General features: G+C 39.0%; 1 protein-coding gene and 3 long non-coding RNA genes across 7 annotated transcripts; 3 read left to right on the top strand and 1 right to left on the bottom strand.

Annotated features, from left to right (window-relative positions):
* Nucleotides 1-2692: 2692 nt before the first annotated feature.
* Nucleotides 2693-4190, top strand: LOC139195228 (uncharacterized). The gene is made up of 3 exons (XR_011579876.1): nt 2693-3006; nt 3100-3192; nt 4050-4190. It is a non-coding gene; the product is annotated as an uncharacterized lncRNA (long non-coding RNA).
* Nucleotides 4191-5630: 1440 nt separating this feature from the next.
* Nucleotides 5631-8667, top strand: LOC103400623 (uncharacterized). 4 transcript variants are annotated; one of them, XM_029100827.2, is made up of 6 exons: nt 5631-5812; nt 6069-6133; nt 6227-6295; nt 7074-7226; nt 7835-7935; nt 8084-8667. In XM_029100827.2, the coding sequence occupies exons 4-6, from the start codon at nt 7129-7131 to the stop codon at nt 8587-8589; spliced, it is 705 nt and encodes a 234-aa protein (XP_028956660.1). In that variant the 5' UTR covers nt 5631-5812; nt 6069-6133; nt 6227-6295; nt 7074-7128; the 3' UTR covers nt 8590-8667. The 4 variants fall into 4 exon arrangements, with proteins under 4 accessions (XP_028956660.1, XP_028956661.1, XP_028956662.1 ...); XM_029100828.2 differs by having other exon boundaries at nt 5631-5970; XM_029100829.2 differs by having other exon boundaries at nt 5674-5812; nt 6233-6295.
* Nucleotides 8668-8697: 30 nt separating this feature from the next.
* Nucleotides 8698-9430, top strand: LOC139195230 (uncharacterized). Its single transcript, XR_011579878.1, has 2 exons — nt 8698-8815; nt 9217-9430. It is a non-coding gene; the product is annotated as an uncharacterized lncRNA (long non-coding RNA).
* Nucleotides 9431-9654: 224 nt separating this feature from the next.
* Nucleotides 9655-11406, bottom strand: LOC139195229 (uncharacterized). Its single transcript, XR_011579877.1, has 3 exons — nt 11184-11406; nt 10851-10922; nt 9655-9850 (listed from the first exon to the last, which is right to left on the bottom strand). It is a non-coding gene; the product is annotated as an uncharacterized lncRNA (long non-coding RNA).
* Nucleotides 11407-17359: the final 5953 nt, after the last annotated feature.

Raw genomic sequence — 17359 nt, 5'->3', positions numbered from 1 at the left:
CTTGCAAGGCTAATCATATGAAGCAAAATCTCTACTGAGAGAAAAGGATTAAACTAAAGAGCAAAAAAATTAGTTATGTATACCACCGTAGAACAAGTTTGATCATGTTTAATTGTTGATTTGGACTCTTGACGTGAAGATTCATTCTTCGTTTCTCTTAAATAATTTCAAGTTTGGTATACCAGTATAGCGAAAACCTATGTTGGATTTGGTAAAGAGAATTAAATTGCAAGAGAGAAAAAACACGTCTAGTTTCACTCATAAGTTTTGGGAAATGAGGACAGAATAAAAAGTGTTTCTGTTGTGCGAGAAAAAACTTATTTTTGCTGCTTCACGTTTTTAGCTTTTTTTCACCAAAATTGTGAAAATAAGCTGTTTTTAAGTGTTTACCAAACACATTTTTGAGCTCAATTTTTTTTTATACCTACCTTTTATAAAAGCATCTCAGTACCAAACCAGTACTAAGTATTGGGAAGATGTTTGGTCGGGGCATTTTTGTTTAGAGTTCGGTTTCCCTGCTTTATTATCTGTCTAGTTTCCAAAAAATTTCCATTTGTAACATTGGGCAGAGGAATGGCAAAATGGAAGTTCAGTTTAGGGCAGACCTGAAAGAACCTGAGGTAATTGAACATCCTCTGTTAAAGGTATATGCCTTCATCCGTCCCATGCCGATTCTCAGAAATGGTCTCTGGACTCCGATGGGAGGTATTCGTGCATTGTCTCCTCATACGCGAGTATTTCCAGTCTCATTTGTTCATCAAATATATCATATCTTAAATTCAACTAATAAAAATACAATACTAGTTCCAAACTAATTTCAGAATCACAGACAATCATCTAATTCTCCTCCTCTTCAAAGTTCTGGCTTGCCTTCTAACATTTCTCACCTTGCTTAATTGAAGACGTCTAGAACTTCTCACCATTCGAGACCTGCCCACAACGCGAACAGACCTTCCCCTAGACTTTAACCTTACAGGGCGATGGCTGCGAGTACCATGCCTACTTGAAGGCTAAATCGAGCTCTGCAGCCTGTCCTTTCTTCTCCTGTTGACTGACTTCCGCTTTCTATTGACGTTCAAGTTATGATAGTTATCCCACAAGTCATTTTCTTCACTCGAACTGAAGCCTTGTTCTATGTCTCGAAATTGGCGGTGGCGGCGATGGCGGTGGCGACGTCGGTCTATCCTCCTAGTGTTCCTTAGCTTGTACGACAAGAAACAAGTAATATCTTCCAATGCAAACCAATACGTCTCACATGCAGCCCAACACATTTTACATAGGCTTTTTCCAATGCATTGGAAGATCCCAGCTTGAATAACAGATAAAAGAACAATAAAGCTGAAAGAAAATAAAAGATATGAGTACTTAAGCAACAAACCAACCCTTCTGAAAGTGAAGCTCAAATTTAAATGCTCTTCGGAGATAATCTTTGAATCGAAGAAAATAGTGAAATTAAGATTAAACTAATTAAAGAAGGAAGAATTACTTATGTAGCAGAGGATCAATATCATTAACAGTCTCAACAGATTGGAGCGGAATCGAAAATATTATAGTATTAGTTGTGAAGTATAATCCAAAGGTAAATGTTGCATACAGTCACATCATCTTTGCTTGAAAATGAACATATGCAAGCAGAGTAGTGTTCATCCTCCCATCTTGCGTAGGGGAATACTTCCCCTTTCGATCTGCATCAATGCCTATGATCCTAACGCATTGTTTGTCCACTCAACAACCTCAGAACATAAAGTGCCTATCAATAAGTAAAAATATGAACGCCATTGGCAAGACAAGGACATATAAACTTAAACTTCATGTATAGTGTATCTGTACTATCATGAAGGGCATTACAATAATTAAGAAGTGCATTACGAAGAAATTCCTTCTGCCAACAAAGTAATTCACCAAAATATTTTACCATCCAAGTAAGTTTATGAGAAAACGGAAAAAACAAAAAATGTTATACAAAGGAGACTTATAGGGGCCTCTGAGTCAGCGTAACAAACAAACTACTGCAGATGAAATGAAGTAAGCATCTACTCCGGCAAAGGTGTAGGACATAAAGCATCATACTAATTTTCTTCTGAAATTAGGGCATTTGGTTGGTTGGACAGAACATGATCAAGAATAAAGAGAACAATACAACTTTACAACTTACTCGCACGAGGTATTGATTAAATGGAGCCAAAAATGCTTTCTCAAGTAGATTGCCGACCCCATTTGCAGCTTTACTAACAACATCCCATTACGATACAAGTTCAAATGAATGTGTTTCCTGCTGCCAACTCCTTTCTAATTGCACTGTGACAAGAAGTCCAACGTTCTTAAGTTAAAGACTAGAGCCCTAGTTAGTTTTGTATAAAATGGTTGTGGAGATCAAAATCATACTGCACGAATACCAAAAGATCCAGTGACAAAACCAAATTCTATTTTTCTGCTAAATTTTGTGGTTAAGTAATAATGCAATGACGGTTACAAATATGAAATTATCAAATAGGAAATTCTATATATACTAAAACCCAAACCCCGGGTGGTACTGTTCTAGGGCAGTGTGCGGACCAAAATGCCCCTTAAATTGGTCTTCCCGGTGTTTTTTTCCTACTCTCTGCACAGCAAAATGGCCATTTTGCCCAATTTTCTTTAGCCCATTCTCTGTTTTGGTTTTGCTCTCATCTCCCCTTTACGCTCACTCTTCCTCTCGGGTTCTTTGTTGTTCTTCGCTATCTTTGGTTTGGAATATATTGGGCCAAGTTTCAGATTTTCCTGCTTTAGGGGATCGTGTTTGTGGTCTGTGATTTGAAGGAGGTTTTCCATTTGTATAAACCTAGGGTTTTGGGTGTTTTGTCCTCCATGGTAAAATTGCTTCGCACAATTTCTGGGGTTGCGATCAACGGTGAATATTTTGCGGTGTTTGCGTTTGTTTCCCTCTGTTCTTCACCGATATTGGCCGGATCTGTTTCCGGATTTGTTTTTGGTTTGACGGAGGGAAATCTATTTTTGGCGATTTAGGTGTGTGCTGTGTTTGGTTTTTGTTTTGAGTTTTGCTTGATTTGGATGAAATTGTAACCATTTTGTTTTGGGTTGGTTCTGATCCTGTGCTAGGTTTTCCTCGCTGAGAGGATATTTTGCATTTTGGTTCCTTCGTTGATCAGTCGCAAATTTGGCAGTGTCTCTGGCGGTCCTCTTATTTTTTGGGTAAATCTCCTTCCGCCAAAAACAATTTCCTTGCTATTTTTACTACTTCGTTCTCCTTCTTCTTCTTTATTATTATATACCTTCTGTTTATTTAACATGTTTGTAAGATTGGTTTATCATTTATGCATGTTTTTATACAATTGTTGCATATTTCATTCATATTTTACATGTATATGCTTCACTTTTATCAAGTACGTACTTGAGAGATTGGTAGCTTAATTTTTGGGTGAGTTTTTGTCATCATTTTTTTGTACGTCTGGGAACCCGTCGATAAGTGTTAGATTAGAGTGTGTTTGTAATTTTTGGAACAAATCAGAGGAATGATTGGAGTTTGGGTAAATTTGATGTTAGGTTAAAATTTCTTTGTAATTTTAGTATGCTGTGCATTACCCATTCGGAAATCACGCTTGAGCAGTGGTGTTGCACCATTGTGCTATTTTGCAAAGTTCCAAACCAGCGGAAGAAGATCGCTAACACTTTGTTTAGACAGAACCGTTTGTTTTGGCCAAAATCAAAAAGGAAAAAAAATACTTTTAACCAAATGGTGTGTTTTCTTTCTTCTTTGTCCATTTTGCCTTAAAACATTTAACCAGAACATGACAATTTCACTGAAAAAAAATCCCATTTTCCTACTTTTGATTGAATTGAGCAAAGCATTTTAAGGCTTTGTATAAAAGATTATATAAGCCAACTAAGAATCCTATATTTTCCTACTTTTTCAATGAATCAAATATGTTCTTTCAAATTAGTACCTCAATCTTCTTTCTGCTGTTACAATTAGTGGGTTAAGTGATGTAACAGATTTGTTTATGTTTCTGTGGAGATTTTATCGTTTTTTTCTTTGGAATTCTCTGCAGATCAATATCATGGTAGAAAAATCTCTACTGCGTGTGAATTCGGATTAGAATTCTTTGGCACTTAGCTGATTTTTGTTTATCAAATTGACTGGCCATTCTATATATTTGTAAGTGGTTTTGCCTTTGTATAAAAGATTATATAAGCCAACTAAGAATCCTTTTTTTTTTCTACTTTTTCAATGAATCAAACATGTCATTTCAAATTAATACCTCCATTTTTCTTTATGCTGTTAAAATTAGTGGCTTAAGTGATGTTACAGATTTGTTTATGTTTTTGTGTACATAGACAAACCCATTCCTGCAAAGTTTATGTTACTAATTTGTTTCAACATCTCAACATTCGTTCATTTGATTTAAATATTCTTCTATAACAAGTTAAAACTTTATTTTTTCGGTACCTTATCACAAAATAATTCCACCTTGGACAAATTACAAGGTATGCTACAATCTATGCTTTCATAAATTGCATTCAAATTGATTCACTTAAGAATGCATTGGAACATGTTTAGTTTCATGCCCGCAGCATCGCGCGGGTACCATTTCTAGTTGAGTAAACTGTCGGTTTACCCCCTGAACTTTCACCTCACTTTCGATTTCCCCCCTGAACTTTTCCATTGGAAAATTAAGGACTCAAACTAATTTTTTTAGCCAATTTGCCCCCTACCGTTAGTTTTTCATATATTCCATCCATATTTCCGTTAAGTGAGACCATGTGCACAACATGTGAGGGTAGTTAAGTTATTTCACTCTTAAAAATGATTAAAAAACTAAAAATAATAAAAAAAGCAAAACTTTCCCTCTATTTTTTCCCGCTAATTCCTATCCTCGATTTTATTTTTCCCTCTCATTCCTATGCATGAGAAATGACATATGGTGTTATTGTCTACCATTTTTATTTTCTCTAACAAATTAATAATTTGACAAATGCTAATGGTGCTATTGTCTCCAAAGCAGTGCATTAATATAAGAAACCCTAGTCTTTTTTATGGACATGTTTCTTATATTAATGCACTGCTTTGGAGACAATAACACCATAAGCATTTGTCAAATTATTAATTTGTTAGAGAAAATAAAAATGGTAGTACATGCTTCAAAAAAAAGATTAACTTAGCTACTTATGAAGACAATAACACCATATGTTATTTCTCATGCATAGGAATGAGAGGGAAAATTAAAATTGAGGATAGGAATTAGCGGGAAAAAATAGAGGGAAAATTATTATTATTATTTATTTTCAGTTTTTAATCATTTTTAAATTGAAATGACTTAACTATCCTCACATGTTATGCACATAGTCTCACTTAACGGAAATATGGATGGAATATATGAAAAACTAACGGTAGGGGGCAAATTGGCTAAAAAAATTAGTTTGAGTCCTTAATTTTCCAATAGAAAAGTTCAGGGGGGAAATCGAAAGTGAGGTGAAAGTTCAGGGGGTAAACCGACAGTTTACCCTTTCTAGTTTATACATACTAAAACCAAAACTTAAGTGTTACTGTTCTATAACAGTAAAATGTCGAAATTGCCCTTAAAAAGTTTCCTTTTGTTCGTTTTCTTTCCTGCTTTCCACAGTTAAAGGACGGTTGTGCCCTTTACTTCCGCGCGTCTGTCATCGCCGCTTTCACTTCGTTTTTCAGTTCCTTTTCACCGCTTTTAGTCGAATTCTTTCCCGTTGCATTTGGTTCTCTTCTTTTCCAGCCGTCTGCTCTCTCCCCCTCTCTTCTCTCTTCGCCTCGCTTTGTCTCAGAGTAGATAGTTTTGCGGTGAGTTCTTCTAATTTCGCATCTGGGGTTTTTTTTTTCCGACTGTATAGATTGTGTTCTCTTGATTTTTAAATGGTAGAAGCTTTTTGGGTTCAATTTCTACCTGTTTTCAATTCGATTCGAATTGTTTATGGGCTGATCTGATCGACCATTTTGAGGTAGGTTTTGTGTGTTTGTTATCGCGTGTGGTTTCGGTTTCGTGTGTTTCCTCGCATAGTTTTTTGCATGTCTGATGTCGTTTGGTTTTCGATTTCAGAGATTTTTCCCCATTTTTTATTCGGTTGGAAATTGGTTTGGACTGATCTAATCCGGCGTTTCCAGGTAAGCATTGCATGTTTATCAGTCTATATGGTTTCGATTTTCTGTGTTTGGTATGATAGTTTCTCTAAATGTCTGATGCAAATTGGTTATCAGTTTCAGGAAACGGTGCCTTTGAAAATTTGGGAGTTTCGATTTCGTTTTCCCAAGTTCTCTGTGTTGAAGGTATTTGAATGTGTTTTAATTTAGTTTGTTTTGCTTGCGCCTGGTTTTTTTTTTTTTTTAATTTTGTTTTGCTTATTTGGAAAGATTTTCTGTCATGTTTTAATTTCGCCTGGGGACTGCAATTTCATCTGCTCCAAACAAATAGATTCTTTTTATTCTGAATTTAGAAAATTATATTCGAATTTGTTTTACATCTAATTCAGTTGGATTTAGGGGTTGTGTTTTAGTGTTTCCTGGCCTGAGTTGTATATAAAGAAAAAGAGTGATTTTTTTTGTATCCTAAATAGTTCATCAGGATCATAGACATGAGTCTGATATTATCAGGTAAGATGCTGAGTTCTCTTGCATTCATATAATTACATTTGTGAGCTGCTTTTCTGGGTTTTTGTTGATTTTGTTTGCTTATCTGGAATATACAAGAAGAGTGACACTGCCACCAACATTATCAATTTATACACGAAAAACGTAACACTTGGGCCAATCTAACCATTTATTTTGAGCACGTCGCATTAGCAAAATAATAAAACATATGACAGCGGGTTTTTTCAAGTCAATTTTTTGTTGGCATGTTGTTGTTCATGTAAGTGTTGATTGATAAATGTGAGTGCTTTTGGCATTTCATGACAAAGAAGAAGAAGAATAGTAACATTATGAGTCAGAGATATTTCTCATTCTCCGGGTGAAATACGGATATCAATTCTCAAGATCAATGGTGTTTTATACAAAACTAACTAGGGCTCTGGTCTTTAACTTAAGAATGTTCGACTTCTTGTCACAGTGCGACTGGAAAGGAGTTGGCAGCAGGAAACACATTCATTTGAACTTGTATCGTAATGGGGGATGTCGTTAGTAAAGCTGCAAATGTGGTCGGCGATCTACTTGAGAAAGCATTTTTGGCTCCATTTAAGACTATGTTCAATACCTCGTGCGAGTAAGTTGTATTGTTCTCTTTATTCTTGACCATGTTCTGTTCAACCAACCGGATGCCCTAATTTCAGAAAAAAAATTAGTATGATGCTTTATGTCCTACACCTTTGTCGGAATAGATGCTAACTTCATTTCATCTGCAGTAGTTTGTTTGTTACACTGACTCGGAGGCTTCCTATAAGTCTCTTTTGTATAACATTTTTTTTTCCGTTTTCTTATAAACTTACTTAGATGGTAAAATATTTTGGTGAATTAATTTGTTGGCAGAAGGAATTTCTTCATAATGCACTTCTTAATTATTGTAATGCTCTTCATGCTAGTACAGATACGCTATACATGAAGTTTAAGTTTATATGTCCTCGTCTTGCCAATGGTGTTCATATTTTTACTTATTGATAGGCACTTTATGTTCTGAGGTTGTTGAGTGGACAAACAATGCGTTAGGATCCTAGGCATTGATGCAGATCGAAAGGGGAAGTATTCCCCTATGGGAGGATGAACACTTCTCTGCTTGCATATGTTCATTTTCAAGCAAAGATGATGTGACTGTATGCAACATTTACCTTTGAATTATACTTCACAACTAATACTATAATATTTTCGATTCCACAGGGATGTTTGTTCAGGACCTTGGGATTTGATTTGTTTCATTGAGCACCTTTGTGTCTCCAATCTGTTGAGACTGTTAATGATATCGATCCTCTGCTACATAAGTAATTCTTCCTTCTTTAATTAGTTTAATCTTAATTTCACTATTTTCTTCGATTCGAAGATTATCTCCGAATAGCATTTAAATTTGAGCTTCACTTTTAGAAGGGTTGGTTTGTTGCTTAATTACTCATATCTTTTGTTTTCTTTCAGCTTTGTTGTTCTTTTATCTATTATTCAAGCTGGGAATCTTCCAATGCGTTGGAAAAAGTCTATGTAAATTGTGTTGGGCTGCATGTGAGACGTATTGGTTTGCATTGGAAGATATTACTTGTTTCTTGTGGTACAAGCTAAGGAACACTAGGAGGATAGACCGACATCGCCACCGCCATCGCCGCCGCTACCAATTTCGAGACATAGAACAAGGCTTCAGTTCGAGTGAAGAAAATAACTTGTGGGATAACTATCATAACTTAAACGTCAGTAGAAAGCGGAAGTCAGTCAGCAGGAGAAGAAAGGACAGGCTGCAGAACTCGATTTACCCTTCAAGTAGGCATGGTACTCGCAGCCATCGCCATGTAAGGTTAAAGTCTAGGGGAAGGTCTATTCGTGTTGTGGGCAGGTCTCAAAGGGTGAGAAGTTCTAGACGTCTTCAATTAAGCAAGGTGAGAAATGTTAGAAGGCAAGCCAGAACTTCGAAGAGGAGGAGAATTAAATGATTGTCTGTGATTCTGAAATTAGTTTGTTACTAGTATTGTATTTTGATTAGTTGAATTTAAGATAAGATATTTGATGAATATATGAGACTGGAAATCCACGCGTATGAGGAGACAATGCGCGAATACCTCCCATCGGAGTCCAGGGACCATTTCTGAGAATCTGCATGGGACAGATGAAGGCATATACCTTCAACAGAGGATGTTCAATTACCTCAGGTTCTTTCAGGTTTGCCCTAAACCGAACTTCCATTTTGCCATTCCTCTGAAAGATTCCCCAATGTTACAAATGGAAGAATTTCGGAAACTAGACAGATAATAAAGCCAGGGAAACTATGCCCCAACCAAACATCTTCCCAATACTTATTCTGTCCTCATTTCCCAAAACTTATGAGAAACTAAGAATGAATCTTCACGTCAAAAGTCCAGATCAACAATTAAAAAGCATCAAACTAGGTCTAAGATGGCGTACGGAACTAATTTTTTTTTCCTCCCTTTAGTTTAATCCTTTTCTCTCAGTGGAGATTTTGCTTCATATGATTTGCCTTTCAAGACAATTTCCCAAAATTGTATTATTTCTTTTTTCTTATTCGCATCACACATACATGTACTGATCATTTGTCTGATCAGAAGGGAAGCTCTAGACATTGGGTTTGTTGGCACAAGTTTGATCAGATGCTGCAACCATTTTCTCTGTGGTAATCCCAGCATTGCATATGTTGGCTATAGCTCGCGTGTACTTCATTCCGTATGCAGATAAATGTCCACAGTACTTGTCATAAATATTCATCTGCATGGAAAGAACTCAAAATCAATTATCTCAGAGATAAAAGTTGTTGATTTACTTCAAAATCAATTGTCTCAGAGATAAATATTCATCTACACTAAAACCCTAAATACTCTGAAACATTGTTCATAAGCACAGTGTTCTTCCTGTTTTACCCCTGCTAAGTTTGCATTATTACGTTTTTACACGGACAAAAAAGCCCCGCACTCTTCTCTTTCCTCCCGATTTCTTCCTGCCTGGTCATCGTCCTGTTTTACCCCTGCTAACTTGGTGCGACTTCTCCTCACCAAGCAACCACTCTGCTCCAGATCTTTCAAATTGAAGTTCCTCTCTTTCAACCTTTGCATGTTGGATTCACATCAGCATCTCCCTATAACCTTGGAGCTTTGTTCGGATTCAAGCTTTCCGACGGTAATTGGACGATTCCTCCGACGCATGCCATCAAGGTTAGTTTGAAACGATTCCTACCTCATTGACCTATTGCATGTCAAAATCGGCTTCAAATTTGTGATATAATATAATTGGGCTTTTGAAAAAAAAAATCATGGTTTTGTCTAATCCAATTTAACGGTTAGAAATTTCGCCTAGAGACTGCAATTTCATCTGCTCCAAAAAATTGATTCTTTTAATTCTGAATTTAGAAAATTATATTCGAATTTGTTTTACATCTGATTCAGTTGGATTGAGGGGTTGTGTTTTAGTGTTTCCTAGCCTGAGTTGTATATAAAGAAAAAGAGTGATTTTTTTTGTATCGTAAAGAGTTCATTAGGATCAGAGACATGAGTATGATATTATCAAGTAAGATGCCAAGTTCTCTTGCATTCATATAATTACATTTGTGAGCTGCTTTTCTGGGTTTTTGTTGATTTTGTTTGCTTATCTGGAATATATAAGAAGAGTGACACTGCCACCAACATTATCAATTAATACATGAAAAACGTAACATTGGGCCAATCTAACCATTTATTTTGAGCACGTCACATTAGCAAAATAATAACACATATGACAGCGGGTTTTTTCAAGTCAATTTTTTGTTGGCATGTTGTTCATGTAAGTGTTGATTGATAAATGCGAGTGCTTTTGGCATTTCATGACAAAGAAGAAGAAGAATAGTAACATTATGAGTTTGAGAACTGAGACATGTGAATTGTATGTGAGACATGTGAATTGTATGGAGATAAGCAACAATTATGTGATTGTTTTTTTGTTAAAATGATTGTGTGACATTTTGATATATTGTTCATTACGAAACAAGGAAGAATAGGAAGAAAATGATATGATCTCCAACTATTTGACTTTGTTACAAGAAATATTGTTTGGTGAAATAGTTGTGTTAAGATATTGGTATAAAATTAAAAAAATTTAAATTAATTTTAAGGTGTTTCACATTCTCCGGGTGAAATCCGGATATCAATTTTCAAAATCAATGGTGTCACAAAGTGGCATATGAAGCAAGACTCTAGTACATACTACTTACGTCTGTCTACTCGTTCCAACGAAGTCGGAGAAAAAGTACTTGTTAGGATCTGACACCTTCCAATCTTCAAGCCTGCTATTAAAAAAACAAAGCCCACCAAAATCCACGTCAAATACGTACTAATCAATCCGGCATAACCTAAAATTTTGATGGAGTTACTCATCCATGAATGTATAAAACTAACATTTTCGGACATGCCAGATAACTGTAAGTTCATGATCCACGTAACAACTCAGTCCAAGCAATTATATTGTTGTAGGAAAAGGAAAAGTACTTAAATTTGAAAAACTAACAGAATCGCTATCTAATTATCTAAACACAACTTTCACTTGCCAAAAACAGAAGAAGATGCACGGGGAAGAAGAAGAAGAGGGAAGCGATATCTCAGTTGTGTGGAGTTCGGTACTGTTCGACTTTCTCTTTCTCTTTCTTTCCTTCCCCTCTCTCTCCCACTCTTACATCTACATGGAACCCAGAGGTTGTCGGCAGCGAATCCAACTCAGATCTGCTGTCGTCAATCTCGATCTATCAGCCGGATTTCACCGACATCCTTTTTGTTCTTACTCTGGAGCAGGAAAGAGAATAAATAAAAAGGGGAAGAGAGAGAGAAAGAAAGCGATAGGGAAAGAGGTGAAGAATCCAGAACAAAATCGCGCTAAAGCTAGGGCGTCACCCGTAAGTGGCGCGCTGTGTGGCCCGAGCACAGTGATAAGTGAGCAAGGGTCGCTGTATCTCCATCGGCACCCGGATGCAGTGTTAAATGAGCAAGGGGGCCGTAGAAACTTCTTTTCGAACGACTCCACTCAAAGTTGTTTGGGAGCATATGCTCCTATCAACTTTACACGGGACACACAAAAGAAGTACTTTGATCCTATTAGACGGGGGAGGGTGAAGAAGCTAGGACAGAAGGGTAGAGTTCAAGAGAGCAAAATGCGTTTAGGAACGTGGAATATAGGAACCTTAACGGGAAAATCTATGGAAGTAGTGGAAGTTATGGTGAGGAGAAGGATAAATATTATGTGCCTACAAGAAACTAAGTGGGTTGGTAGTAAGGCAAAGGATCTAGAAAACTCAGGGTTTAAACTTTGGTATTCGGGCACAAATAGAACGAGAAACGGTGTTGGCATCATTGTGGACAAGACCTTGACACAAGATGTTGTAGATGTCAAGAGGGTAGGAGATAGAATCATGGCAATCAAGATTGTAATAGGACAAGAACTTATCAATGTGATTAGTGCGTACGCACCTCAAGTAGGGTTGGATACGAGTTCGAATGAGAAATTTTGGGAAGACCTTGGAGACTTGGTGCAAGGAATTGCTCAGACGGAGAAGTTATTTATAGGAGGAGATCTAAATGGATACGTGGGCAGGGAGACAGGCAACTATGGAGGTTTTCATGGTGGCCATGGTTTTGGGGAGAGAAACGAGGATGGGGAAGCTATCTTGGATTTTGCAATGGCATATGATCTCTTCTTAGCCAACACCTTCTTTAAGAAGAGAGAAGAACATGTGATCACCTACAAGAGTGGGTCGTCAAAAACACAAATAGATTTTCTTCTAATGAGGAAAGGGGATCGTATAACTTGTAAGGATTGCAAAGTTATACCAGGAGAGAGCGTGGCTAATCAACATCACTTGTTGGTGATGGATGTACATATCAAAAGAGGGAGACAAAAGAACAAGACTTGGAAGTGCCCAAGGACTAGATGGTGGAATCTAAAAGAAGAAAAACAAGCCATTTTCAAAGAGAAGGTAATCACCCAATGTGTGTGGGATAGAGAGGGGGAAGCTAGCCAAATGTGGGATTCCATGGCTAGTTGTATCCGAAAAGTAGCAAAAGAGGTATTAGGAGAGTCCAAGGGCTTTGCCCCACACCAAAAGGAATCTTGGTGGTGGAATGAGGAGGTACAAACAAAGGTGAAGGCTAAGAAGGAATGTTGTAAAGCCTTATACAAGGAGAGGACCGATGAAAATGGTGAAAGGTATAGAAAAGCGAAGCAAGAGGCGAAGAAAGCGGTCAGAGAAGCTAAGTTAGCGGCTTACGACGATATGTATAAACGACTAGATACCAAAGAAGGAGAGTTGGATATCTATAAACTAGCTAGAGCAAGGGAAAAGAAGACAAGGGACCTAAACCAAGTGAGGTGCATCAAGGATGAGGATGGAAAGGTTCTTGCTACAGAGAACGCTGTTAAAGACAGATGGAGAGGTTATTTTCATAATCTTTTCAATGAAGGACATGAAAGGAGTGCTTCTTTAGGGGAGTTGAGTAACTCAGAAGAGTGTAGAAACTACTCTTTTTATCGTCGAATCCGGAAGGAAGAAGTGGTTGTAGCTTTGAAGAAGATGAAGCATAGAAAAGCAATAGGCCCAGACGATATACAAATCGAAGTGTGGAAAGTTTTGGGAGAGACAGGTATAACATGGCTCACTGACCTTTTCAATAGGATTTTGAAAACGAAGAAGATGCCAAATGAGTGGCGAACGAGCACTTTGGTGCCTATCTACAAGAATAAGGGCGACGTACAAAATTGCATGAACTATAGGGGTATTAAGTTAATGAGTCATACAATGAAGCTTTGGGAGAGAGTCATTGAGCATAGATTGAGGCAAGAGACACGGGTTTCGGACAACCAATTCGGGTTCATGTCAGGGCGCTCAACCATGGAGGCAATCTATCTCTTACGAAGATTGATGGAAAGATATAGAGATGGGAAAAATGATTTACACATGGTCTTTATAGATTTGGAAAAAGCGTATGATAGGGTCCCAAGAGACATTCTTTGGAGGATCTTAGAGAAGAAAGGAGTACGAGTAGCATATATCCAAGCTATAAAGGATATGTATGAAGGAGCAAAGACTGCCGTAAGAACTCATGAAGGACAAACCGAAAGCTTTCCCATAACTGTAGGATTACATCAAGGCTCATCCTTAAGTCCTTACCTTTTTGCGTTGGTAATCGATGAGTTAACAGGACATATTCAAGATGATATTCCTTGGTGTATGCTTTTCGCAGACGATATAGTGTTGATAGATGAAACTCAGGAAGGGGTAAATGCAAAGCTTAACCTTTGGAGAGAAGTGTTGGAATCTAAAGGTCTTCGCCTAAGCCGATCAAAGACAGAATATATGGAGTGCAAGTTCAGTGCAGATGGAGGCCAAAACGAGTTAGGGGTGAGGATCGGAGATCAAGAAATACCAAAGAGCGACCGTTTTCGTTACCTAGGATCTATCTTGCAAAAGAACGGAGAATTAGATGGAGATCTCAACCATAGAATACAAGCTGGATGGATGAAGTGGAAGAGTGCATCTGGCGTGTTGTGTGACCGCCGTATGCCACTGAAGCTCAAGGGAAAATTTTATAGGACGGCAATAAGGCCGGCGATGTTGTATGGCACAGAATGTTGGGCGGTGAAGCATCAACACGTACACAAAATGGGTGTAGCGGAGATGAGGATGCTTCGTTGGATGTGTGGGCACACGAGAAAGGATAAGATTAGGAATGAGGATATCCGGGGTAAAGTAGGAGTAGCCGAAATTGAAGGAAAGATGAGAGAAAATCGGTTACGGTGGTTTGGACATGTGCAAAGAAGGCCTACTGACGCTCCGATTAGAAGATGCGACTATGGGACAGAGGTTCAGGGCCGAAGGGGTAGAGGAAGACCTAGGAAAACTTTGGAAGAGACTCTAAGAAAAGACTTAGAGTACTTGGATCTAACGAAGGACATGACACAGGACCGAGCACAATGGCGTTCTAAGATTCATATAGCCGATCCCACTCAGTGACTTGGATTTTCCAAGTCTCCAACCGAGAAGTTTTCCTCACTCGAAAAATTAAGGGAACACTACCCCAACCTACATGCTCCACTCAGAAAGCTTCAACATACAAGCTTCAACAAAAGAAAATTCAAAGAACTTAGCGAAGAAGGCTTTGGTGTATTTAACACAATACGTTGAAATGAAGGAAAACTTATTTATTGATATCCCCGATAAGCTACAAATATGTACATATACATGAGTCAAAATAAACAAACAAGATGGAGCCTTCACAAAGGTTGCTTAGGAGAAGTCTCAGCAGTCGGTAGAGCCCCAGAAAGAGAAGGCATCGGAGGGGGATCATTCGGAGCCTCAGTACTGGACAGAACCCTAGAAGGAGGAGGCATCAGAGGTTGATCATTTGGAGCTTCATTACGCGGTACAGCCCCAGAAGACGAAGGCAATAAATGCCTTTGAAACAAACCCACAAATCTCTGATGATCAAGTAAAACCTGACCATCAGTTTCCTTCATCTGGTCAAGCTTCCTCTTCATGTTTGTAGCATAGTCATGTGCGAGCCGGTGCAACTGTTTATTCTCATGCTTGAGCCCTCTAATCTCCTGTTTGAGACTCATCACTTCGGCCGCCAATGATTCAACTTGGCGGGTTCGAGCAAATAGGCGTTGGGCCATATTAGACACAGAACCTGCACACTGAACACTGAGAGCCAGTGAATCCTTAACAGCTAACTCATCAGACCGTTTGGAAAGTAGTCTGTTATCTTTGGGAGTGAGAAGGTTCCTGGCCACCACCGCAGCGGTCATATCATTCTTCATCACGGAATCCCCAACGGTAAGAGGACCAGTAGGGGAGACGAAGGATGGGCGCCATATGTTGTCTGGAGAAGGCGGGGCTGCCTCTTCAACAAGGTTCAAGTCAAAACGACGGTCGGAGGGGCCAGACATTTTCAAAGGTATTGAAGAGAGAAGAGGTCGGACAAATCAAGATCTTAGAAGTGCAAGAATGGAGCTTCTACTGGTGGAGATTCAAGTGTGCTTTGGAACTTAATGCCAGCCCCTATAAAATGCTGCACTCGACGGAGCTTCAGACATCGAAGAGGCGCCTGCTCAGAAATCGAAGAGGCGTTTGCTTTCTCAAAAGCTGGGCTGCTTAGAGACCACGAGGGTTGATCTCATAAATCGAAGAGGTGTTTGCTTTCTCAAAAGTTGGGCTGCTCAAAGACCACGAAAGCCGATCTCAGAAATCGAAGAGGCGCTCGCTTCCTCAAAAGCTGGGCTCCTCAGAGACCACGAGGGCCGATCTCAAAAATCGAAGAGGCACCTACTTTTCCAGCCTTGTCAGCACCTGTCACACGCACACTCAGCTTTGCGGAAATTATGGGTATTCTGTCGAAGACTTCTGGGGAAGTAGAAAACACATGAATCTTACTATCCAATCACCCACTTCCCACACGCAGCAATAGCTCATGGGTACCACAGATAACTTTGCCAAAGTTCTCTGCCAAAGTTGAGCACGTGAAGCTTGCAGCTCCCACTACATCGCTCTGACCAAGAAGGGTAAAAGAATAGCAAAGAAACAGCACTAACCAAGTTTAGACCCATAAATTTTGAAGGTCTAGCTACCATATTATTACCCACAAGGGTAAAGGAACAGTACCACTGTTGGATAATTGGAAAGTCCCTGTGTGTCAACCTCTGTGCCTCGTGGCAAGGTAGACTAGCAAACATGCCCAACCTTTACTCACATTCGAGAAAACACTCCCAATAAGATTGCTTGCTCCAAAATCGAAGAGGCACCGTCATCCGAATCTCGAGAGCCAGACTCCCAACATGACTACTTTCTCAAAAATCGAAGAGAGGGTAAAGGAACAGTACCATTGCTGGATAATTGGAAAGTCCCTGTGTGTCAACCTCTGTGCTTCGTGGCAATGTAGACTAGCAAACATGCCCAACCTTTACTCACATTCGAGAAAACACTCCCAACAAGATTGCTTGCTCCAAAATCGAAGAGGCACCGCCCTCCGAATCTCGAGAGCCAGACTCCCAACATGATTACTTTCTCAAAAATCGAAGAGACACTGCTCCCCGAATCTCGAGAGCCAGACCCCCAGCATGATTGCTTTCTCAAAAATCGAAGAGGCATCGTTCTCCGAATCAATCGAAGAGGCGCTCGCTTTCTCAAAAGCTGGGCTACTCAGAGACCACGAGGGCCGATCTCAGAAATCGAAGAGGCACCTTCTTTTCTAGCCTTGTCAGCACCTGTCACACGCACACTCAGCTTTGCGGAAATTATGGGCATTCTGTCGAAGACTTCTGGTGAAGTAGAAAACACATGAATCTTACTGTTCAATCACCCACTTCCCACACGCAACAATAGCTTATGGGTACCACAGATAACTTTGTCAAAGTCTCTGCCAAAGTTGAGCACGTGAAGCTTGCAGCTCCCACTACATCGCTCTGACCAAGAAAGGTAAAAGAATAGCAAAGAAACAGCACTAACAAAGTTTAGACACATAAATTTTGAAGGTCTAGCTACCATATTATTACCCACAAGGGTAAAGGAACAGTACCACTGTTGGATAATTGGAAAGTCCCTGTGTGTCAACCTCCGTGCTTCGTGGCAAGGTAGACTAGCAAACATGCCCAACCTTTACTCACATCCGAGAAAACACTCCCAACAAGATTGCTTACTCCAAAATCGAAGAGGCGCCGCCTTCCGAATCTCGAGAGCCA

Source organism: Malus domestica, chromosome 04 (assembly GCF_042453785.1).
Source record: "Malus domestica chromosome 04, GDT2T_hap1".
Taxonomy (NCBI): domain Eukaryota; kingdom Viridiplantae; phylum Streptophyta; class Magnoliopsida; order Rosales; family Rosaceae; genus Malus; species Malus domestica.
The sequence above is the reverse complement of the archived record's forward strand: the minus strand, read 5'-3'. Positions and strand labels throughout refer to the sequence as shown.

Coding starts and splice junctions, on each gene's coding strand:
- LOC103400623 (XM_029100827.2), top strand. CDS start 7,129: ATGGGGGATGTCGTTAGTAAAGCTGCAAATGTGGTCGGCGATCTACTT. Junction 7,227..7,834: donor ATGTTCAATACCTCGTGCGA/GTAAGTTGTATT, acceptor TCGATTCCACAG/GGATGTTTGTTCAGGACCTT. Junction 7,936..8,083: donor ATCGATCCTCTGCTACATAA/GTAATTCTTCCT, acceptor GTTTTCTTTCAG/CTTTGTTGTTCTTTTATCTA.